Source organism: Hemiscyllium ocellatum, chromosome 3 (assembly GCF_020745735.1).
Source record: "Hemiscyllium ocellatum isolate sHemOce1 chromosome 3, sHemOce1.pat.X.cur, whole genome shotgun sequence".
In the NCBI taxonomy this organism is placed as follows: Eukaryota; Metazoa; Chordata; class Chondrichthyes; order Orectolobiformes; family Hemiscylliidae; genus Hemiscyllium; species Hemiscyllium ocellatum.
This window is the reverse complement of record NC_083403.1, coordinates 86,509,695-86,534,323: the sequence shown is the minus strand read 5'-3', so window position 1 is coordinate 86,534,323 and position 24,629 is coordinate 86,509,695. Positions and strand designations below refer to the sequence as shown.

The window sequence follows — 24,629 nt, the reverse complement described above, 5'->3', positions numbered from 1 at the left end:
TTTTTCGTTTTTCTGCGCTCCATTATTATTATCTTCACTTTATTCATCAGCGGTGTAGTTTGTTGCAGTTGACGCTCTTATTATGAGAGCTATTGTGAGTAAAGCGGAAAAGGCAACATTAAATCAACGCATACATTTCATTTAATTATGCGAAATCATTCTGAGTCAGACTTCCCATGGCGGGTTTCATGATCAGATTCAGTTGTTGGGGTTCCGACGAATTTCATCAGTGGATTTCGTTTCCAATCATGTTGGTGGTCAAAGAGCCGGACCTCTGGTTTCCATGTTGGTTTTGGTTCGGGGCCTTGACAGCCATCTTGTTTCCAACTGTACCATGAAGTTTGTTGGACCATCCGTTTTGGTCTTTCATTCAGAATCCTCATTTTGTACTCATGGTAGTCTTTGAGATCCTGTTTGCGGTCTCTTTCGCATGCCATGTACGGGGATATTTTGTGTTGTCTCCGGAGTTCCCTCAGGAGGCAGTCATTGTATCCAGGTGGGTTCTTATATTCTCTTTCCGTCCATTTCCAATCATGGGTCGGTGATGTATAAGTTACCACCGTTTCTATGGCTTTAGGTGACCATGTCCATTTTGACCATTCGGTTATCATATCGATTTGTGGATGAGGTAACGGTCTGTTGGCTTCTCTGGTTACATAATTAAACACGTCTTGTTTTATGTTGGATCGGAGCATGTTTAGGTCAGTTAGGTTTTCTTCATTCCGCTTTTGTAGTTTTGCAACATAGTTCAGACAGTCCACAAAGGTATATTTTCCTTTGGAGAGTATCATTAAGTGTTCAGCCAGGTTATGGCCTCTTCTACGGTCATACTGTACCATATATTCTTTTGAAAGGGGTGTTTGTCGAATGCGTTCCCCTTTGATCAAATCTGGGTCTGGCAACATCTTTGTTGGTTTGCATACAGAAAGTAATATGTTCATATTCAATTCTTCGAATAGCATTGAGAAAAATGTGCATATTAGTCTCTGTGCCTTTTTACGTCCATTACAATTTAAACATTGTCCAATGTTGTGTTCTTTTAGAACTGTTCTTGGCTCAGTCCACCATCCGTATTCCATGTGGTGTTGGTTTCCTTCTTTCTAGTTACCCATTCTTTAATTTTTGGATATTGATAAAGGAATATTGAGGTTGGTTTTTTTTCGCATAGATGCAGAGGGTTTGTTGAGTTCCAGTAATGTAAGTTTTTGGTTCCATTTTGGTACGCAGGTTTTCTGTGGTTTTGGTTTCTTCCGAGGTGGTAGCTGCTTGGACTTATTTTGTTTTTCTAGTTTAGCGTCACCCAGAGACGGGTCGCGTCTGTGTTTCAAAGGTTTGGTTTGGTTTTTGGTTTGGACAAATGAAGGTTTATCCTGGTTCGAGGTCTGTGTTAAGACCGAATGACAGACAGTTAATGTTTTTAGAATCCAGTGAATGGTAGCACAATAAATGGCCCATTCTGGTTCGTAATTAAAAGATATGATTATGATTGAGGAGATCAGTGTTAAAAACGATCCCCATTCTCCCTTAGTAATTCCAAATTTTCTTCATTTAAATTCAAAGCCAATCATAATTGTGAGAATTAGTCCTATACCTAGGGTCAAATGGACCCATTTATATTCTACCAAGCCCCAAAGGAGCTGGAGTCCTATCAGAATGTTTCCTCCTATAATGGGTAGGTGGTGGCAGTAGGCGTCCCATAGACCTACGGGCATGACTACAGGGCTAAATTGTTCTTTCATGTGGGAGAAAATACCACATTGGTTCGAGGAATTCCCATTTCTTCACAATAGTTCAGAGTCCCAAGTAAGTCTTGGTTTTGTTTTCCCAGGAAGTCTAGGACTTCTTGGTATTTGGTTGTGGTTTCATCCATGCTTGCCGGTCGAGGAAGCAGAATGTGGTTTATTTTCGTTCTGGAATCAATCCCTTGATTAATGGCTTGAGAAATGGCCAAATTACGACCACAAACACCCAGAGTAGGATAAGTCCCACTAAGAGCGGTGTATATTGTTCTAGGCCAAGCCATGATAGAATCCAATAAATCCAATCATAGATTTGCACCCAAATGTTTGCAGTAGTTTGTAATACTGACATAGTCCCTGCATTAATATGCAAGTTATCATACCAATTTTTTCTTGATTCTTCTACACATATTTTTATCTCTTCCTGTAGAGTTTTTTGGTCAGCCTTCCTTTCTTTTGATATTAGGTTCTGGAGGGTCTTTAGCTTCTCGTCATCCGTTGGGCCCGAGAAGGTTATCTCCATCCATTGCTTTTCTGAATAGATGGTTAGCATTCTTTCAAAATGTTCTAGGTCAGGTTTGGGTTTTTCTATTTTTAGATTAATTTTTTCTGCCGGGTTCTTATAAGTTTCTCTGTTTTGTCTCACAATTTTGCCATTACATCCGACATGTCCTGTCGTAACATTAAATTCTCCTGACTGGTTTGTTAGCCAGGTATTTCCAGATGGGAAGTACTCTATCTGGCAATCTTTTTTAACATATTGAACCGTGTTATTATCACAGGGTTTTAATAGGATTAAATTAGAGAATTCGATCAGTTGAGGCTGATTGTTAATTTGAATACATTTTTCCTTTTTCAGCCACCCATTTTTTAGGCTTTGCCAAATTGGTTGTTTTATTTTAGTTTCGTAATTTTCGTTTGTGAGAATGGATTTGTTCTCTACTAGTGAGATCTTTAGTTGCTGATCTTTGTTTTCCACGTGGGATATGTATACCCTTGAGGTTAAATCAGCTATTGTCCTGTTTTCTGTTCTTACGGTGTTATGTAACCATCGTCTAGTTATTACATTAAATTGATTTCTAAGGTCATTAAAGGCAATTTGCCAGGCTTGGTTTTTTTTGATTGTTATCACCTCTATTATTAGGTTTTTTGAGTTTTCCCATTGTATTTTCTGATTTTTGAATAAATCCTTAATATATGCTTCTGCCTGTTGTTGTCTATTATTATTATTATTATCATTATTGTTGCTGTTACTGCTTTTTTGATTTGTGGTTATCACCAGCCATCTATCAGGAGAAGATTGTTCCCAAAAGGTGGCATTCTGCTTTGTTTTGTAGCAGTACATCCTGCCCCAATGGTAGCAGTACAGAGTTGTATTTTCTACTTTTATTTCAGTTCCCTATCTTTGTGGGTCTTTTAGGAAGTATTTTAATTTTTCCCAGTCTTGATATACTGATTTCCATTTAGATGTTTGATTTCCATCTGGGTTTTCTGCCTCAGTGTTATACTTTTTGGTATTATTTTCATAGTAATTATCCTAAGGAACTTCATAAGTGTATCCACATTTAAATCTACCGTGTTCTATATATACTACTTTTCCTGAGTTGGGAATTTTGCAGGACCATGGTCCATGGGTTTCATTTCTTTTTGCTCTATTATCATTTGGGCGGTTTTGGAGGAGAGCGGTATTGTATCCTGATGGACTATAACATTGTGTGGCTTTATTGGTGCATCCAATTATATGGGTGTTATTTTTATAATAATAGTAACAGGATTCATTTGTTTGTCTCTTGTGGTTTACATCTTCCCATTCTTTCCATTGGGTCTCTTTAGGTAAGGATAATTCTGCTTCATACCCTAAGGCAAAGTGGTTACAGACATCTATATCTTGTCTGAGTAACTTCGTAAAGTTTACTGGTTTCTTTAGTAATTCTCCTATTTCTTCTCTGGACTTGGATTGGTTAAAGATGGTAGGATCGCATATTATCAGTGTTTCGTTTTCTTTAAACATTTTCTTAAGGTAATAAGTTCCTAATCCTTGAACTTGCGTATTATCTTGTCCTAGTAGGGTGAGGTAAACCTGATCCGTGTCACCTGTGGCATTCCATCTTTGTCCTTGGTCACCTCCTTCTTGGTAGTGCCAAGTAGAGTTTACATATAGTATTATCGGTTGGTGAGTGTTCATATTATTTAGGGGGTTGCCAATATTTGGATAGGCTGCAAATGTGTTGCTGGTCAAAGCACAGCAGGCCAGGCAGCATCTCAGGAATAGAGAATTCGACGTTTCGAGCATAAGCCCTTCAAGGGCTTATGCTCGAAACGTCGAATTCTCTATTCCTGAGATGCTGCCTGGCCTGCTGTGCTTTGACCAGCAACACATTTGCAGCTGTGATCTCCAGCATCTGCAGACCTCATTTTTTACTCGAATATTTGGATAGGAGCAGTTATAGTGGTTTTTCGATCCTGGACTCTGATAGTCTGAACAGTTATACGTTTTGTATAAACAGTAGAGCCATCTATCTCTCTCTGAGGTTTCTTCATTTTTTGTAACATTTTGTATACTATAAGATAGTAATTCGTCTATCCAATTTTGTATAAGATTATCTAGTCTTTGATCTTGTTCTTGGTTTTCATTCCCAAGCTCCTGTTTTAAGACTATTATGTCTAAGGTGTATGTGTGTCCTATAATTTCTTCTCCTATTATTTCTGCTGAGGGTCTTGGATCTGTCCAAGTTTCATATTTTTGAGCTTGCGCAACATTTATCGTAATTAGTCCTAACATTACTAGGGCCATGTTAGATAGGGTTAATCCTCCTATTATTAGAGGCATTCCTGCTGAATTTGTTGAGTTACTGTTGCTGTCGGGGTTATTACCTGTGTTACATTCCAGGCTGCGCTTTATTACTGCCTGAAGTATCCATCCTATAGTTAGAAAGGCTAATACTATAAATAGTAGGGTGTGTTGAACTATATTACACTTAGAGCAGCGTTCTGCCGTGAGTTTCTTTTGTTTAATCGTCTTAGTCTCTTCTTTCTTGGTTTTTTTTTATTTAAGTTTAGGAGGGTTTCTTTACTTTTGGTATCCTTTTGCCTTTCCCTAATTGTCCTAACTCCATATTGTTCTGTTTTTTTTCTTTAAATATTTGTTTCCAATTTTTTTTTTCATTTCTGCTGTTTACATCTCTCTTGGAGGTTAAAAATCCCTCCATTTGTTCCCTGTGTTTCTCTTCTTCTCCTAAATATACAGCCATCCCATCTGCCATGTTCTTAGTCTTTGTTAACTGGTCTTATATTATCTACAGATAAAGTCCTTTCTTTACCTTCCTTCCCGACTGTCACTGTCCTATTTCCTACTTGGATTATTTGTTGAGGCAAATGATAGCGGGCTTTAAAGGCTCTTCCTGATTTATTTTGTTTTTTCTCTTGTACCCAATCTCCTACTTTAGGTTGCCAAAATTTTCTGTCTTCTTGAATTTTCTGTTCCCTTTGTTGTCTTAATTCTTCTTTTTTTAGTTTTTAGGAGATCTATCCATTCTTTTTTAAGTTTAGTTTGGGTTTCTATTTCAGGCTTATTTTCTGTATTCATTTGTACTCCATATCTCAAATAGTGCGGAGTTATATGGTTCTCTGCTCCTAAGAGATCTATGGGTGTGTTATTGATGGCCAGCTGCACGTCCTTCAAACATTGTCTCCAACTACCACCGCGAGTGCACAATAATTTTGCCAAGGCTAGTTTGACATCTTGGTTTCTCCGTTCTACCTTTCCTGCTGATTCAGGATGGTAAGGTGTGCTAAACTCAAGCTGTATCCCATGAGCGGTACACCACATGTTAAAGTCCTGGTTTTTAAAGCCAGGTCCTTGGTCTGTATGAATTACTCTGGGAGGCCCATTAGCGACCAGAATCAACTCACTAGCTTCTATAACATCTTGTGTCCTACAACTCTTTGTTGGGATCAGGGTGGTGAATCCGGTACATTCATCAATACATACTAGGCAATATGTATTCGGTCTTTTAAATGGCTTTTTCCCGTGAGAGGTCGGCAATGGGCCGATAAAATCCATTATCCATTTATCCCCGGGCTCCATATTTTGTGACCGAATAATTTTTGGTTCTTTTTTAGTTCCTCCCTTGATATTATATTTTAGGCAAGTTTTGCATTCATTACAATATCTTTTAACTTCTGCATTCATCCCAGGCCACCAGTATTTCTGCTTTAGGTGTGACTGAGTGGTTTTTATTCCTGGATGCACGGCCCCTAAGCCTTCGTGGGCCGTCTTGATAAGTTCTCTTCTCCCTTTCCTAGGGGGTATTATCTTAGCCTGTTCTGTGGTTTGATCTTTAAATTTGGTTTTGACTACCCCATCAGATTCTTCCCAGTAGTCCTGATTTTTAGGGTATCCTTTTACTTCCTTGCCCTGAAGTAAGTCTTCCAATTCTTTGTCCTGATTCTCTTTTTTCATTTGCCTAGTTATTACTCTTATTTTATATTCTTTTCCCAAACTTGCGGCTTTGGCTGCTCGGTCAGCTAGATCATTTCCTTTTTTGTGTTCACCTTCTTTCTGGTGTCCTCTGACATGTATTACTTTTACATTTGGGAGGTTTTCTTTTAATCTAGCTATTTCTTCCCATATTTGTCTATATTGTATGGGGTGATTCCTACAATCATGGAATCCTTTTTCACTCCATTTATCTAGTTCCTCGTTATAGCCTCTACTGGCATAAGAGCTATCTGTACAAACGAGAATTTGGAGTTCTGCAGGAAATTGGCTTGCTTTTTTTAAGGCTAATTCTAACGCCTTTACTTCTGTTTTCTGGGCTGAACCTCCCAGTGGTCCTTTTATTTCTAAGACCTTTTCTTCTTGGAACTCATTGTTTAGTTTTGTACCGATTACTATTCCTATTCCTGTTAATTTTTCTTCTTTACCTTGTTTATCCAGGCCTCTTTGGGCACTACCATCTGTATAGATGTACATATCTGGATTGAATTCAGTTTTTTCTTCAGTAGCAGCTAGTTTATATTTCGGTGTCCACCAAGTATCTGTTTTTCCTGTAAGGGGCTGTATTTCTATAGTGGGGTCAGCTAGTAGGATATCCCATTTTTCATACCTGGCCGAGTGGACCCTTTGGTTCCTTTCTATTTTTTGTTGTTTGGATTGTAATTCTGCCAATCCGTGAGGATTATTATCTTTCCTTCCCCTTGGATTTTTCTGATGGGTTCCACTGCTCTAGTTATGGCTACCCATGTTTTTTCTATTTTTGGGTATTTCCTCTCTGTTTCTGTAAAGTTTAAAGAGATATATTGGAAGGGTTTGTTCTGTCCTTGACTGGTTACTCTTACGGTGGCGCTTTCTTGCCCTATAATTACTTCTAGTGTAATGTCTTTCCCTGGTTCATGCTTTCCCATGTTTTCTGCTTTATTTAATTGGTTGATTAGTTCATTTAGGTTATTTTGATCTTCTTCAGTCCATGAGAATACTTTCTCGGTTAGTTTTTTGTACAGGGGTTTAGATATTTCTGTATATCCTGGGACAAAGTCTCTGGCATAGTTACATAGGCCTAATATTGCTTGTAATTCTTTAATTTTGGTAGGAGGTTGAATATCAGCTATTTTTTCACTGTATTCTTCAGTTAGTCCTTTCCCTTCATTGGTTAGTTCCACTCCTAAGTATTTTACCTTTTCTCTGGCGATCTGGGATTTTGCTAGTCCAATTATATATCCCTTATGGTACAGGTGTTCCATTATTCTATGTAGGCAGGCAAAATGTTCTTCTAGGTCACCATGAGTGATATAAATATCATCTACATAGCATTCTATTTGTCCTGGCGGAGCTAAGTTTTGTACTGTTTTTCTGACTTCTGCAGAAAATATTACTGGGCTGTTTAGGTATCCCTGAGGGAGTCTGGTCCAAACTAATTGTCTCCCTAGGGTGTCTGTTATGGCTGTATATGGCCATTCTTCTTTTGGGATTGGATGACTCCAAAATCCATTTGATAAGTCTAGGGTAGTTTTATATTTCTCCCTTCTTAAGGTATTCAATGTAGTCTGAGCTCCTTTAAAGTATGACGAGAAGGGCACTGATCCTGAATTCAAGTCTCGGTAGTCACAGACAAGTCTGTACTTTCCTGGCTTATCAGGCTTTGGTATTCCAATTATGGGTATATTGTATGGGGATCCTTTTTCTATTAGGACTCCCTGTTCCTCAAGTCTTTCTATGACTTTTTGGATTTCCCTAGCTATCTCTGGTTTGTTGATGCCATACTTCTTTTTGATTTTGAAGTGTCCCATTCCTGTGGGAGTGGGATCAATGTTTAGATTACCGCAATGGTATGAGTCCTTTTGCCAGATTTCCCAGTGAGTTTGCACTAGGTGTTTTATTTTTGCTCTGATTTTGGGGTTGCTTTCTTTATCTAAAATTTCTTTTAAGTCTTCTGTTCTTTTGTCTTCTGTTTGTTCTAGTAGTTTGTGTCCTTTAATGTCTTCCCATCCTAATATTACTGGTTCTCCCTGGTCTTTTAGACCTTCTATAATTAGAGCTTTAGTCTCTATTTGTTTTCCATTTTTTAGGATTAATTTGATTTTTCCTACATCTGCCCATTTTACAGGTGCTCCTATGCCCTGATAAGGTTCTGTTCCTACTTTTGGTATGTTTAGTTTTTCTGCCAAACTTTTGTCCATTAATTACATTTCTGCCCCTGTGTCTAGCATTATTGTGAGCCATTGCTGTCTGTGGGGTTTATACCCCTCTATTTTTCCTTGTTCTTGAGGGTAGCATGGTTCTGCTGCTGTCTGTCTGGGTTTTCTCACCATCCCTGTCTGGTGGATTCTTTGCCCTTCTGTATTCCTTTCGTCCCCTTGTGCTTGCACTCTGGCTGATCCAGAGGTTATTGCTTGTCCCTGACTGTTTCTGGGTCTCAGGTTGTATCGTTCTTGTTGAACTTGTCCATTTGGAGGCCTAGGTCTAAAATTTTGTTGGGGTGGCCTGTATTCCCTAGGTTGTTGTGGTTGCTAGGCTGGCTGTAGTGGAGGTTGGTATCCCCCTCTAGCTCTTGGGTCTTGATAATTCGGAATGGGGTTTCTCCCTAAATAGTTTGGGCTTACTCCTGGAATTGGTCTAGGAGGTAGCTGCTGTCGGGGAGGTCCCTGGTTTCTGGGTTGGACTTTTTCCACTACCTGAACCAATGGTTCATATTGGGGTCGGTATGTCCCTGGTTTTCTTTGGTTTTGTTGGCGTCCTTGCGCCTTGGATTTCTGGGTTTCTGATTTAGGTTTTTCTGATTTCCTTTCCTTGGCTTGGCTTCTGGTTGAGGTCCGTGGGGATTTTGTTTTCCTATTCTATCTAGGGATAGATTGAGGACTTCTCCTAAGTTGATTAATTCTTGTCTGAATACTTGCCATGGGTTTTGTCCCTGTCCTAGTGCTCTGTTTGTGGCTTCCCTGAGCCTGTTTGCATGGCCTTCGTTCTGGAATTGTCTGAATAATTGCGACCTGACTTGGACATAGTTTATTTCTAGATCTTCAGCGGATTGTGCTACCTGGAGCATTGTTCTCCCTGATTCCAGGAGTGTTTTGAATATCTTGTTGGCTGCTTCTGCTCTCTGGGTTCCATATACCCGATTGTGGGCTTCATGGAGTATGGTAACTAGATTTATGGTGGTGTGCGGTTCCTGATCTAAAGCAGGACAATCCAGGGCTTTAAATAAATCTGAATTTTCTTGGGGGGTTAGTCCTTCCAAGAAGGCTTTTAGTTTTTCAAAATGTTGAATTATATATTTTATTGCTGCTCTGTCATCTGAGGGAAAGTCTAGGAAGCAGATTTTAAAATTCTTCAGTGAGGGATCACCGTACACACGGCGGGCTGCTACCGGTTGTGGTGCTTGTCCGGCTTGTCCGGGCCTGGGATTATTGATTAGCCATCGGGCTTTTTCTACAGCATGTTGCGCCACTAGGAATTGTGCTGCTACTCTATTTAGTTGGGGTATTTGGAGCACTCTGTCTGCTGCCACTATAATTTGTTGAGCTATATCTTCTGCCCAGGCATGTTCTGACATGCCTGGTACTAGCGGTACTTCTCTTCCCCTTAGGTCTGTTTCTCTTCTAATTACTGTTACCGAATGTTGAGCTGGTAGAACGCCAGCGGTATGCTGGTGGGCTGGTTCTAGGGGGTTTCCAGTTCCATCTGCTGGTATACATCCATCATAGTGATGGTGAGTTCCATCTACATATTCTATTCTGAACCTGTATCGGAGTCTTGCTGCTATAGGTTCTCCATTGAGTCTGTTTAGTCCTTCTAGGACTGACTCATCTGCCCTCAGTCTTACCTCCTGACCTCTTAGGTTAGGTGGGGAGACTATATTGTCGTTTCCTGCTGCGACTATTTCTGCCCAATCATTTCTAAAATAATAGGCAGGTATATTGGCCATTTTCTTTTTCTTTTTGAGGGGCTTTTATTTTTTTTTGTACTATTCGCTATATCCCTACAGAAGGAGTTTATTTGGTGACAAAGATAATATTTACGCCGTGAGGTTCAAGATAGTGCAATCTCTCGAGCCCCACGTTGGGCGCCAATTGTTATGTTATTCAGGTGGATATCCTCAATAGGTATGGGTTACTACCGGATTAAACTACAGTACCTCGGGCATATACCTGAGGCCGTTACCTGTCAAGTTTACCAGTGGTCCCTATTGACTGTATGGTCCTGATAGCTACAAACTCGGCTGGGTTTATCGCAGGTCTCTAGGTCCCTTCAGTTTATCCTTTCACCTAGGAGTGAGAGGGATTCACTTTAAGTCAATCCTAATGCCTTCTCAGCTAAGTTCTAGACTTAACATACCAACACAAAGGTAAACATATCTTATCAAATAAAGGTTCGGCGAATACGAAGTGTGTGGTGTAAAATATAATAGAAATTTATCAATATAATAAGTTGAATACTCACAATCAGATGTTTTCAGTTAATCACAATCGTTACAGCCTTTTTGAATGTTCTTAAAAGATACCTAGGATAAAAGCAGAGCTTAATACCTGAGTGTCCCAAATGGGATCTTCTTAGACTAGCGTGTTTCAGCTAGTTGGTTCAGATTGTATCTTCTTCAGGCTAGAATGCAGTGCCTCAACCGAGAATCTTTTAGGCAGGCGTATTTCAGCAAGCTCTTAGCCGTCCGTATGCTTCATCCGATCGGTCTGTATTTTGCACAAATGTGTCTTTTCTGCAAGCCTGGTGGTTCAGTGGATCTGCAGTTAAGCCGAGATGGTTGGGTGACTCATTGGCTGTGTTTCAAGACAAGAGTGAGTTCTGTCTGTTTTAGCTCTGCTTTTATCCCTTACAGTCTAAGTTAAGCAATTACATCATTTGTTTAAAGAACTGGAATCTCAAACTGTGCCTCGGTCAGCATTGTTTAAAGGTCGCGTTAAACACTTAATTAGCTGAGAAAACAATAAGTAGCTGATAAGTAGCTGGTAAAGAGCAGCTGCCACGTAGTCATAGTTATACTTAATTGTTGCTAGGCTAAAATACAATAAAGAGTTAATAGTATCATTGTTGCTACAATCTAATATAATCAGGTAAAATTCCACAGAAGAATTGAGTCTTTTCATGAAGAAGTAGACGGATCCCATGACACTTAACGAGTTAATAGCATCATTGCTGTTAAGCTTAATCTTATACAATATAATATAATCAGGTAAAATTCCACAGAGGAATCGAGTCTTTTCATGAAGAAGTAATGGATCCCGTGACAGTTGGTTCCTTCACCACTTGCTGCAGACCAAATCCAGCAGCTATGTCCTTTAGAACCTGAACAGCTGAAGCAGTTGCCAAACCACTCTGGGTGGTAAACATAGAAATTCTCACCAAGAATACATCCTGCACTCTTGCCATCCCCAGTACTTCCTCCAAGTGGTATTCAACATGACGGAGCACTGATGCATCAGCCCAGAAGGACAGTAATCAGTAGGAGGTTTCCTTGCCCATGCTTGACCTGATGCTACGATACTTGATGGGGTCAGCTGTCAATGTTGAATACTCCTAGGACAGTACTCTCCTGACTGTGTACCATGGTCATGCACATTCAGCTACAAAAGTCTGATATGTCCTCTCTCCAAAGATAGACTTTCTGTGTATGTCTATAAATTGGGGCTCCAGCAAAAGGAGGCAATGGCGAGTAACAACACTGAGCAGGGGAGCTCTAGCTGTTGATCAGGCACTCTGGAGGACTGAGCGTCTTTGTCAGAAAGAAGCATCAGAGAGGGAGAGACAGACAATGGATTTCCTCAATCATGATGTGAACAATGGGCTAAACTCCATGTAAATACTATGCTTCATTAGTTTAACCTTAATTTCCCTTCATGTTTCTAAAGTCCTGATGCCAATGAAATGACAAATCCCTGATTCACAATATTTGGTTGTCGACATGCTTGAATCTCACAGTACATCTGTTTATATTTGTGTGCAACTGTTTCTGGTAGCAATGAAGGTAATTTCTTTAAAATTGGAAGGGAGAGAATCTGACAGAAGTGTTGGAATTTGTCCTTGTCTCTCATATTCCTCTAGTGTTGTTAATTTACAATATGTAGGAGATTAGTATGTGCAAGCGTTACCTCGAATCACCTCAGCAATGAATGCTGGCTCCCTCAGCAGTCCCGGCGCTAGCCACATTCAGCAGTCAGGATCACAATGGCACTGACCAATGAAGGTGTTTCAGGCACTACCAAAATGTTAAAGAGTGAAGTTGAGATCCTGTATCACAATGTGAGCGTATACTGCTGTGCGTTGAGTTAAAAATGACATGATACCAGGTTATAGTCCAAAAGGTTTATTTGGAAGTACAAGCTTTTGGAGTGCTGCTCTTTTGTCAGGTAGATGTTGTCTGATTTTTAACTTTATCCATCCCAGTCCATCATCGGCATGGTTGTGTGTTTAGTTCAGGCATAACCAACTATATTTAAATTTAATTGGATGGTCAAGTTAGCCAAAGAACTGCTACTTACAGGGGTTGTGAGAAGGGGAAAGATCAGAGTCATTATGAAATTTAGTATAGGAGCAAATTACTGCAAATGCTGAAATCTGTACTGAAAACAAAAATGCTGGAGATCATAGTGGGTCAGGTAGCATCCATGAAGAGAAAGTATTTTGAGTTTAAATGATCTTCAACCAAACTTATTATTCTAAAGCCATCCTTCATGCTAAAGTTAAAGATTCACAAGATATTAATGAGAAAGTTTTAAGAACGTTGTTAAATCACAGAGTCATCGAGATGTACAGCATGGAAACAGACCCTTTGGTTCAACCCGTTCTTGCCGACCAGATATCCCAACGCAACCTAGTCCCACCTGCCAGTACCCAGCCCATATCCCTCCAAACCCATCCAAATGCCTCTTAAATGTTGCAATTGTACCAGCCTCCACCACTTCCTCTGGCAGCTCATTCTATACCTGTACCACCTTCTGTGTGAAGAGGTTGCCCTTAGGTCTCTTTTATATCTTTCCCGTCTTACCCCAAACCTATGCCCTCTAGTTCTGGACTCCCTGACCCCAGGGAAAAGACTTTGCCTATTTACCTTATCCATGCCCCTCACAATTTTGTAAACCTCTATAAGGTTACCCCTCAGACTCCGATGCTCCAGGGAAAACAGCCCAATCCTGTTCAGCCTCTCCCTATAGCTCAAACCCTCCAACCCTGGCAACATCTTTGTGAGTCTTTTCTGAACACTTTAAAGTTTCACAACGTCTTTCCGATAGGAAGGAGACCAGAAATGCATGCAATATTCCAACAGTTGCCTAACCAATGTCCTGTACAGCTGCAACATGACCTCCCAACTCCTGTACTCAATATCTGACCACTAAAGGAAACATACCAAACGCCTTCTTCACTATCCTATCTACCTGCGACTCCACTTTCAAGGAGCTATGAACCTGCACTCCAAGGTCTCTTTGTTCAGCAACACTCCCTAGGACCTTACCATTAAGTGTATAAGTCCTTCTAAGATTTGCTTTCCCAAAATGCAGCACCTCGCATTTATCTGAATTAAACTCCTTTTGCCACTTCTCAGCCCATTGGCCCATCTGGTCAAGATCCCATTTTAATGTGAGTAACCTTCTTTGCTGTCCACTACACCTCCAATTTTGGTGTCATATGCAAACTTACTAACTGTACCTCTTATGCTCCCATACAAATCATTTATGTAAATGACAAAAAGTAGAGGACCCAGCACCAAGCCTTGTGGCACTCCACTGGTCACAGGCCTCCAGTCTGAAAAACAACCCTCCACCACCACCCTCTGTCTTCTACCTTTGAGCCAGTTCTGTATCCAAATGGATAGTTCTCCCTGTATTTCATGAGATCTAATTTTGCTAATCAGTCTCCCATGGGGACCATTGTCGAACGCCTTACGCCATCTAGATCACATCAACCTTTCTGCCCTTATCAATCCTCTTTGTTACTTCTTCAAAAAACTCAATCAAGTTTGTGAGACATGATTTCCCACACACAAAGCCATGCTGACTATCCCGAATCAGTCCTTGCCTTTCCAAATACATATACATCCTGTCTCTCAGGATTCCCTCCAACAACTTTCCCACCACCGATGTCAGGCTCACCGGTCTATAGTTCCCTGGCTTGTCTTTACCGCCCTTCTTAAACAGTGGCACCACATTTGCCAACCTCCAGTCTTTCGGCACCTCACTTATGACTATCAATGATACAAATATCTCAGCGAGAGGCCCAGCAATCACTTCTCTAGCTTCCCACAGAGTTCTCGTATGCCAACCTCCAGTCTTCTGGTACCTCCAGGTTACGTAAGTTAATTCTTTAAATAAATAGGTCGATACCCTCCAAGCCTTTGTACAATCTAACACATGCCACTGTTCAAACTTAAGACTCAAGGAACTAATAGCGGTGATGTTGCTTTGAATCTTAAATCCCAAGTACGAACTCTACCATGAAAGAAGTTTGGAATTTAGGAAATTGATTTCTTCAAAGGATTTTAGTGAAATTACAACAGGCAAATTTCATGTAAATAACATATTTATTCTTCAAATAGTAGAAACTATCAGATGCAAATCTACCGTTTCAACTCAAGAGAAAACAGTTCTCAATAAGACTTTCATATTCAATGACTATAAACAGATCATAAGGTCAGGCTCGACAAGTTTATTTTTATTTTCCTTGGTTCACATTGACACATTATCAGTTCATTGTCCTTTCCGAGGGTTTCTGTAGTGAAGAGTTTGATTCTGTTAAAGACTTTGTTGAAAAGAAACTAGTAATTCTACAAGTATTGATGTAATAAGGATGCTAATTTGACTATAAATGTTTGTGCCTACTTAAAAACTAATTTCAAGTGATGCAAAAACACTGAGAGAAAATTCAGAGGCACACTGAAATAACTTTTGTTTGCAGAGTTGTTTTTGCATAATAATTTAATTTGTTAATTATTGGAGTGCAGAAAAGGCTGTTGAATAACCAAGAAATATCCAATCTATGGAAGAAGTCAGTTCTTTGTCACACTGTGAAGAAGATAATGCAGTGGTAATCTTCTGAACTCATAATCATAAAGGCCAGGTTCTGGGCATTTGGGTTCAAATCACACCATGGCAGCTGATAGGATTTACTGAATTTGGAGTTGAAAATTAGTCGTGTATTGTTTCTGTGGTGTAGTGGTTTGCACATTGGCTTTACATGTGAAAGGGTGCTGGTTTGAAACCAGCAGAAACATTTATGTGAATTGCTGGTGTTACATTGGAGAGCTGTCATCTCATTTACTCTTGCTTTTCAATACAGTATTGTGGCAGCTGTGAGGTGGAGGTGCCAGTGTTGGACTAGGGTAGACAGTTAAAAATCACACAACACCAGGTTATCGTCCTAGAGCGCTCCAAAAGCTAGTACTTCCAACTAAACCTGTTGAACTTTAACCTGGTGTTGCGTGATTTTTAACTTCAATATTGTGAGCTCTCTGGCATAGTGTTTCTGCCTTGGACCAGAAAGGCCTGGGTTCAAGTCTCACCTGCTCCAGAGGAGTGTAAGAATATCTCTGAACAGGGAGAGAGTGAAGACTACAGGTGCTGGAGATCAGAGTCGAGCTTGTGGTGCTGTGCTTTTCCAGCACCACCCTCTCAACATCGCCAAACTGGTTAATTAGAAAAATATGTTGTAAGTTAGCCTTATTATTGCATTGCCCTTAATGGCTGTTCTCATAAACTGAATAATTGGAAACATAGGTGATTTAATGGTGGTAGTTAATACTCAACATGTGCCACAGGTGATTTGATAGTGGAAAACTCCATTCAGTTGTGTGATAGAGTCCCTACCCCTAGGTTGAGAGGCTTGGGTTCAAGACCCATTTGCTCCAGAGGTGTGTAATAACATTCATGAATAGGTTGATTAGAATTTTTTAAAAATCAACTGTGTGATAGGCCCTCTTTTGGTGCATTGGTAGTGTCCCTACCTTTGGACTGAGAGGTCTGGGTTCAAGTCCCACCTGCTTTTAAGGTGTATCAACTGATTGGAAAAATAGGTCAGTTGTGTGATTTGGGGCCTCTTGTGGCACAGTGGTAATGTCCCTACCCCAGAGGGCAGCTGAGAGTCAACCACATTGCTGTGGCTCTGGAGTCACATATAGGCCTGACCAGGTAAATATGGCAGATTTCCTTCCTAAAGGACATCAGTGAACTAGATGGGTATTTCCAACAATTGACAATAGTTTCATGGTCATCAGTTGACTCTTAATTCTAGATTTTTTTTTATTGAATTTAAATTCCACCATCTGCTGCGGTGGGATTCAAACCCAGGTCCCCAGAACATTACTCACTTTAAATAAAAAGAACCTGAAATGACATCACCCACCTTAAGAAACCAAGACCAGTGCCTCTCACTGATGATGAAATGTCTGCAAACAAACTTTCCAGCTCAGCAAGTTAACTTACATCCATATTATCGTGGATTAATAGATGACTTAAGCCATCACCTCCCTCTATTGCTTCACAGTGATATTTCTTGAAAGCATAAATTCCTGAAATAAGTCCAAACCCAAATGGTAAATTTTTCAGAAGTGAACTGCTGGAAAAATTCAAATGTCATTTATTTATTTTATTTCTTCTTTTAGTCCAAAAAAAACTAGAAACCTAAAATGTTAGTAATTCATTAGATTGCACTTCTAATAGAAAAGTTCAACATTTTTTAGCCAAACATATTCTCTGACCATGGTTGTTTTCCTCCTATAAATAACAACAAAAAGCATTGGATAAACTTCTTGAAACGTCTTACAGGATTTAAATATGAACTCTTTCTTCACGTGCTGTAAGCGTTGTCAACCTTCAGTATGCACAGTATTTTGTTTTTATTTGTATTGCCTCTTAAGACCTATCAATTTTTCCCCAATACAAGTGAAACAAAATTTACTTTTCTGACAAAGCTCACATTATTTGCATTCAGATCTGGATTGTTTTGAAGCTGGAGGTAGAATTTGAATAGTAACTGAGCGGAATGGATAAAAACCGCTTCTTTTCATCACGCTCAGCTGTGATGGACGAGTGAGGACCGTCCTATTTACTTTTCTTCATATCGTACCCCAGTCTTCCGGAAGGTGGCGCCCTGAAGGTGATTGGTCGCTGCCGGCCGGTTGATGAACCACGGCGGACGTGAAACGCACTCAGCCCTTGCTGGTCGAGGGCGGAGAATACCGGCAGCGGATGCCCCCTTCCGGTCGAGACAGGGATTAAGAGGTGCAACGGTGGAAACTTCTTGGCGGCCGGAAGGAGGAGGAGGAGGAGGAGGGTTGGCGGCGGAGGCCCCCTGGCGGTTTGGAAGAGAAGGAGGAGCAGCGGTTGAGGGCCCCTGGCGGCCTGGAGGAGGAGTTGCTGCAGCGGAGGCGATAGTCCCCTCGAACTGACCCAGTGTGAGCTGGGAAGGCACGCCCAAGATGGCGGCAGGATTGAAAAGTTGTTCTCGGCGGTGTGTGCTCTGACCGGGGTGGGTAGGGAAGGGACAGTGTGGTCCAGGGAAGCCAGTGTCTAGTCCACGCAACGAATGGGCGGCTAGGCCTGGGTTGGAGTGGTTGTCTGATGTCGCTGCCGTAATGTCAGTGTGGGCGGGAGTCGGTTTTCTTTTCGCCGTCACCCTGGTTGTAAGGAGTTACCGCTGGTTCTTCAGCTAGAAATGGAGGATGATGCGAAGAAAGGTAAAAAGGTGAGAGTCGTCCGCGGTGTAAATTGAGGTGATAAAAGAACGAGGGAGGCCCCCAATTATCGGCGGTATCTGGTTATCGCCAGTCCTGGGTGTGGGTCTGTTAAGTGGCCGGAGTGTTGACCTGGAGCACTTCATTAGGATTGGGGCCAACAAGGGCCTGTGACCGCGGGGGAGGGTAGGTAAGGTAGGTAAGCTTCTCAAAATTGCTAAACACGAAATTTTGTGTTTTCACCCTAAAAGGGGAGGGGTGGGTTGCTGTAGTTTGTAATTTTGGTATTGCCTCGTCTTAAAATAGACGAAACCTGAAGGATTTACGTTTTTTTTTTGAAAACAAAAGTTTTTCAGATGTAGTTGTTTAAACTTTCGAGATGATCAGTAAAAGGCATTTTGTTACTCCTTTGGGTTGGGCTGCTTTTCAACGGTGAGTTTTTTTCTGATGTCCGCTGGGAGCTGGAGGCGGAGGCACTTCAGTGGCTGCTGCTGTTGAAACTGATCGAGAGCAACTCCACGGTGTCTTCCCACCCAGCCCGAAATGTAAACAAATTTCCAGCACGCCCTGCTTCATTTCCACTGTCTGCAGTACTTTGCTTTTTATTTAGAGATATTTGACAGCGAACTTTTTTTTTGCCGTGAAGAATTAGCGTTTAGCTGTTCAAGTAACAGCTTCACGTGAAAATATTGTAGTTAGTGTGTTCTTGTTTCATTCAGTTGATAACGGTGGCGTTGTATATTGTAATAGAAGTCTGCAATCTCATGCGGAGTTTTTTTGTGCAACTTGATTAGGCAGTTGTCCAAAACAGTGACTCTTTGCGAACTTTTTGATCGGAACTATTATTTCAGAGGACTCGTCGGTCGCACTAGCACGTTATGCGTTTTTAGGAATTTCTATACGGTATAGAAATGAGCTTTTTGGTCCATCGAATTTAGTTGTGTCTTCACGTAAAACCGCTTTAACCGTGTTCTCATTTCAAGCGCTGAGAATTGTTAGAATCCTGGAATCCTTGCAGATGTTCGTCAAGTCTCTATCGACGCTCCCGAAGATCCTACCCCAGACCCTCACCTAACCCTAGGTTCGCCTGACCTGTACATCTTTGTGGACTGTCGGAGTAAACCGGAGCACCTGGTTTAGAAACCCATCCAGACGCTGGAACGCGCAAATGCTATACAGTCGGCCAAATCTGAAATTGATCCGGGGTCTCTGGCATTGTGAGGCGATGGTGCCAACCACTCAGTCACTTGTTCTCCTTGAGTATTCGAAAATCAATAATTTTACATTCTAGTTAATGTATATTTATATTTACCTACCTTAAATCTTTTCACCCTTTCTGCTCAAGTCAGCAGTTTTTTTTATCCCTTCGCAACGTTTTTCATTTAGACTTTCAGATATTGGGGTGAAAAATGCTGTAACCTTTTAGGTCCTACTATTTATTTCTGTTCAAATCTATACCATGTTCTATCCTCTAATTTGGGTGCCCAAAGATGCATGCTGGGTATCTCATTATTTCATGATTCACTTTTGCTTTTGTTATTATGCTCCTTAGATACAAAGTCAAGAATTTTATGACAGATCAGTTTAAAACATGAACTATTTTTCTTTACATTGCTGTCTGACCAATGAATTTACAGCACCTTTTTCAAGTTGGCACCATCTACAGCATTGTGCTTTTGTCAGATTTTTTTTAGCCACTCATTTGATATTGTTATTAACTATAATTTTGTGCACTAGGGTCACTCTGCTGTAACATTTCACTGGAAACTTGACAATGTCACACTTATTTTGAAAGATATCTGCCTCCAGTCTGCAAACTTGGAATCTTATCTGTTTGCTAGATTGCATTTCTTACGGTATCTGAATTCCAAACAGTTAATTTGTGCTTTGCAGTTCTTAATGCAGCAGAATCATAGATATGAATAGCATGGAAACAGACCGTCTGGTCCGAATTGTCCACACTAATCAGATATCCTAAATTAATCTATTTGCTAGCATTTGGCCTGTATTCCTGTAGACCTTATTCATTTATCCATCCAGATGCCTTTTAAGTATTACAATTGTACTAGCTTCCACCACTACCTCTGGCACTTCATTCCATATGCACACCATCCTCTATGTGAAATTTGCCTGTTTGGTTCCTTATAAATCTTTTCCCCTCATCTAAAACCTCTAGTTTTGGATTCCTGGGGAAACGCCTTGACTGTTCACCGTATGCATGCCCCTCAGATTTTAGAAACATCGCGAAGGTCAACCCTCGGCTGCTGCTCTTGGGAAAATAGCTCCAGCCTATTCAGCCTGTCATAGCTCAAACCCTCCTAAGTTCTTATTCAGAGGTGTCTTAATATTTGCACTTGTGCGGATGGACTGGCTGGTTGCTAGTTCATAGTGCTTCTTTCAACAGATACAAATAGAAACTTTATGTTCCTATTAGCTGGCTCTAAACTTAATATAAGGAGGTGGCAAACTGAAGTTCAACTGTGCTCGTGACTAGTTTTGCATTAACCAGCATGGTCTCTGGCCTGTGTTGCTGTAAGTTAACAATACCATGCTAGTATTCCATTGTGGGGAAAGTATTCAATGGAAAATGGGTAGACTGTCAGGTGTGAAGCATTTCCTTTGAGCCTTGGCATTGTGTCTGATATTTAGAAGCTAATATCTTCACATTTCTAGGCTTTACAATAAATCAACAGGAATCTCAGGATGTTGCACTCATTGCCCTTATTGCAAAAACTACACGTGCAGATGTAATGCTCCATGCTGCACTTCTGTCCCTAGTCTGCATCGCAGGTTGAACTGAACAGTCTTGTAGCTTGTCCTATTTGAAGTTGGGTTGACCTCTTTCTGTACAAAACCATGAATTCCCCGTCTTGGGATTTTATTACGGTAATGTAGTGCAAAGACATTGGCTGTTCTTTAAATTTAATGTCAGTGGTTTTCTCGAATTAATTGATCACTCTAATCTTAGTTACACTAAATGTCTTTAGACTAGAAATCTTGACACTGAAGTCCCTTTTTTAAATCTTCACTAGAGGTAATGGATGTAAGTTTGCTCACTAAGGTGGAAGTTTCATTTTCAGATGTTTCGTCACCATATTAGTAATGTCATCAATCACCCTCTGGAGCACTGGTGTTAGTGATCTGTTTTCTATTTGGTTAGGTTTCCTTGGGTTGGTGCTGTCATTTTGTGTTCTTTTTCTGAGGGTGGTAAATGGGGTCCAAGTCAATAGCATTCCGGTTAGAATGCCAAGCTTCTAGGAATTCTCGTCTCTCTGTTTGGCTCGTCCTGGGATGGATGTGTTGTTCCAGTCGAAGTGGTGTCCTTTCTCATCTGTATGTAAGGATACTAGTGAGAATGGGTCATGTCAGGATAAGATATTGGGGTTCTTAGAGGGAGTAATGCAGAGACTCGAACAGCTTTGCCAATCATCCAACCCAAACTTCGTATCCGCTACATGGATGACACATTTGTCGTCATGAAATGAAATAAATTAGAGGAAACTTCAAAGGCCATTAATAGCCTTATGAGCATAAAATTCACGAAAGAGGGAAACAACAACAAAATGCAACCCATAGATGTCACAATAGAGCGAACAGCCAATGGGGAACGTCAAACCAGCATCTACAGGAAAGCAACACATATGGATGAAATACTGAACTACAGAAAGATCCCAACATTAAAACATTATTTCAATGAGCCATAACACACTGCAGCGCAGAGGAAAATCACATACAGCGTATTCAAAAACAATGGTTACTCCATGAAGACAGTCTGCTGATTTCTTAGCAACAAACCCAAACAAGCAGACAGTGTCCAGAAACCATAACCACTCTCCCCTACATCAAAGACATCTCAGAAATGACTACCAGGCTACTCAGACCTCTTGGCATCATGGTAGCCCACAAATCCACCAACACTTTGAAATAGCAGCTAATGAACTTGAAAGACCCTCTACAGACAACAAGCAAAACTGATTTCATTTATGAAATACCTGGCAAGAACTGTAGCACATTACATTGGGCAAACAAGTAGAAAATCTAGCCACCAGGATACATGTACATCAACTAGCCACAAAAAAAAAACCTCACACTCACTAGTATCCTTACGTACAAATAAGGAAGGACACCACTTTGACTGGGACAACGCGTCCATCCTAGGACAAGCCAAATAGACGCACAAGAATTCCTAGTAGCATGACATTCCAATAATATGTCTAAATATTACTGGGATGCAGATGGGGTAGGCAAGACCAGCATTTAATGATTACCCTTAACAAACACTGACTTGGCCCACATTTACCACCCTCTGAGAAAAAGAACAGAAACTGAAATCACCACATAAAATTACATCACCAACCCAATGAAACCTAAGCATATATAGAAAGTGGATCACCAGCGGCTCAGTGGTGTTGTTCCCTAGTATGGTGAGGGGACATCTGACAATAAACCATCTAGCTTTGTGAGCATACTTAAACCTAGAACCTCAGCCTAAGCTATAAATCTTCAGCTCACTAACTAGCATTAATATGGTCTCCATGGAGATGTTTTCTCAGTAAATCTGAGGGATAGTAATGCATTAGGATAGTGAGATGGGCATAACAGCAATAAATCATAGAATGGCCTTAATACAGAGTGAAACCATTCAGCCAGTCATCTCTGTACAATTTTTAGCTTTTCCTTTTATTGACCATTTTTATTCTCCCTTCAAAAGGGTTTCACCAAAGCAAGTAATTAAAATTGAACTTGCCTTTACTTGTTTAGACAGTATATTCCAGATCTTAATTAGTTACTGCACTTAATTTCTTTTCACTTGTGCATTTGTCTTACCTTTTAACTCAATCTTTTGGGTTCTTAATCTTTTGTTCCACAGAGGGAACAGTTTCTCTCACTGCTCCTCTACCTAGCAAAACCTTTTATTTTGAAAAATTAAATACCCTCTGATCTTCAAGGAAAATACTTCAGATTGCCCAGTTTATCCATGCAACTGATCTCTCTCTAAAACATTAGTCTTTCCTCATGATTATCAATACTTGGGCACAGTACTGCAATTGACTTAATTGCTACACCAATGTTTTTTTTGTACATGTCGTTGGTCCTTTGCCTTAATCAGTGTTTGTGCTGTATGAGTTCCTTGGGGTAGTGTCCTATACCCAATTGTCTTCAGCTGCTTCATCAATTAGTTCCTCTATTGTGAGGTCACAACTAGGAGTATCTGGACTTCAAACACTATTCCATGCCATCTGTACTCGGACACTGAAGCAATCTATGCGCAGGAAACCATAAGGACTGCCGATGCTGGAAGTCAGAGGTTTCAGATGTGAAACTTAAAGAACACAGCAGATTAGACAGCACCCAAGGAGTAGGAAAGGTTTTGGCCCAGAATGCAGTTCTCTTCCAGCTTCACATCTATCGATGTGAAATATGTAAAAAGACCTAGACTGCATCCAGCCTTTGGTATGTCATGTCTGCAGGTTATAACCCCAAAGTACTGTGTATATTTTTAATGTAATTCCAAGCTGCCTTTTTACTAGGGAGGATAGTCAAATATTCCTGTAGATGGAAATTCTGCCTCTGTCTGCAAAAGATCTGTAGAATGTTATACTGTGGATAGAAAGAGACATTTACAACATTTAAAAGACGTTTAAATCCTTCCTGTACATGAACAGGAAGGATTTAAAGGGATATCGGGCTAGTTCACTTTAGGAAACTTGGAAGACATGGATGAAATGGGCTAAGGCTCAGTTTCCATGCTTTATAACTTTAAGGGTAATCATTAAATGCTGGTCTTGCCTACCCCATCTGCATCCCAGTAATATTTAGACATATTATTGACCTAGAATATGTTCACTAGTGCTTTGGAATATGTTAAGATATTGTGCCTGCCTTGATCTCTTCTGGGAACAATTTACATCTGCTTCAAGTATTTATCTATTTTTTTTCCACAAGTGTTTACCCCAACTACTCCCTGTGGTAATCATTCTGAGCTCCACAGATTCTGTATAATTAAATGCCTCTTATATCTCAACTGCAAGCTGAGTCCCTCCGTATGGATGACAATTGGGTGGGAAAAAGTCTTATCTTAAGTCAGGAATCCAAGTTCTTCTTTAGTTTTAAAAACTGTTCAACCTCATTCAATCTAAAATCATCATGCTCCTTTAAAAACTGTCACCATGCCTTAAAGCAAAGCTTATGAAATTTATTTTCTTGGATTTCGATGGTCTAACCTACTGTGAAATGCTGATACCATCATACATCCTTTGTTACTTCTAGACCTAAATGCTTTGACACCACCTTGTTAGTTGGCCTCCCATGCTTATGTTCACACTTGGTTATTCAAATTTATGTCTGCATCTGTAACAGTGCAAAGCCGTCCATCACTCTGTTAATTAACGTATCTCCCAGTCAAACAAATCCCTCCATGACTATGCATTTGCCTATCTTTAATCTGCTCCAACATTATAAACTGCTGTGAGATCTATATTCTTCTAATTTAGAACTCTTGAACATCGTCCATCAGTGGTCATGCTGTAAATGCCAAGGTGCGAATCTACAGAATTACTTTGCTAAATCTTTCTGTTTATTCGTTTTTTTTGAGATGCTGCTTTAGAATGTGATCTCTTTAAACAATTTTTTTGCTCATCTGCGTAACATCTCTTGTAATGCGCTTTGTGTCACTTATGTGAATTGCCTTGGGGCAATGTAAATGTAAGTTCTTAAT

General features: G+C 40.4%; 1 protein-coding gene across 3 annotated transcripts in view; it reads left to right on the top strand.

The window, feature by feature from the left end:
- The window catches only part of ccm2 (CCM2 scaffold protein), a 119,026-nt gene that overhangs the window by 5,575 nt on the left and 88,822 nt on the right, over nt 1-24,629 (top strand). Inside the window, exon 1 of one of the 3 annotated variants that reach the window (XM_060851552.1) lies at nt 17,647-17,914. The exons of 1 other annotated variant lie outside the window; for it this stretch is intronic. In XM_060851552.1, coding sequence (XP_060707535.1) covers nt 17,900-17,914 — 15 coding nt within the window. In that variant the 5' untranslated portion in view covers nt 17,647-17,899. Of the gene's footprint in view, nt 1-17,646; nt 17,923-24,629 lie in introns of those variants that run through there. One more of the 3 variants, XM_060851543.1, reaches the window with a different exon arrangement.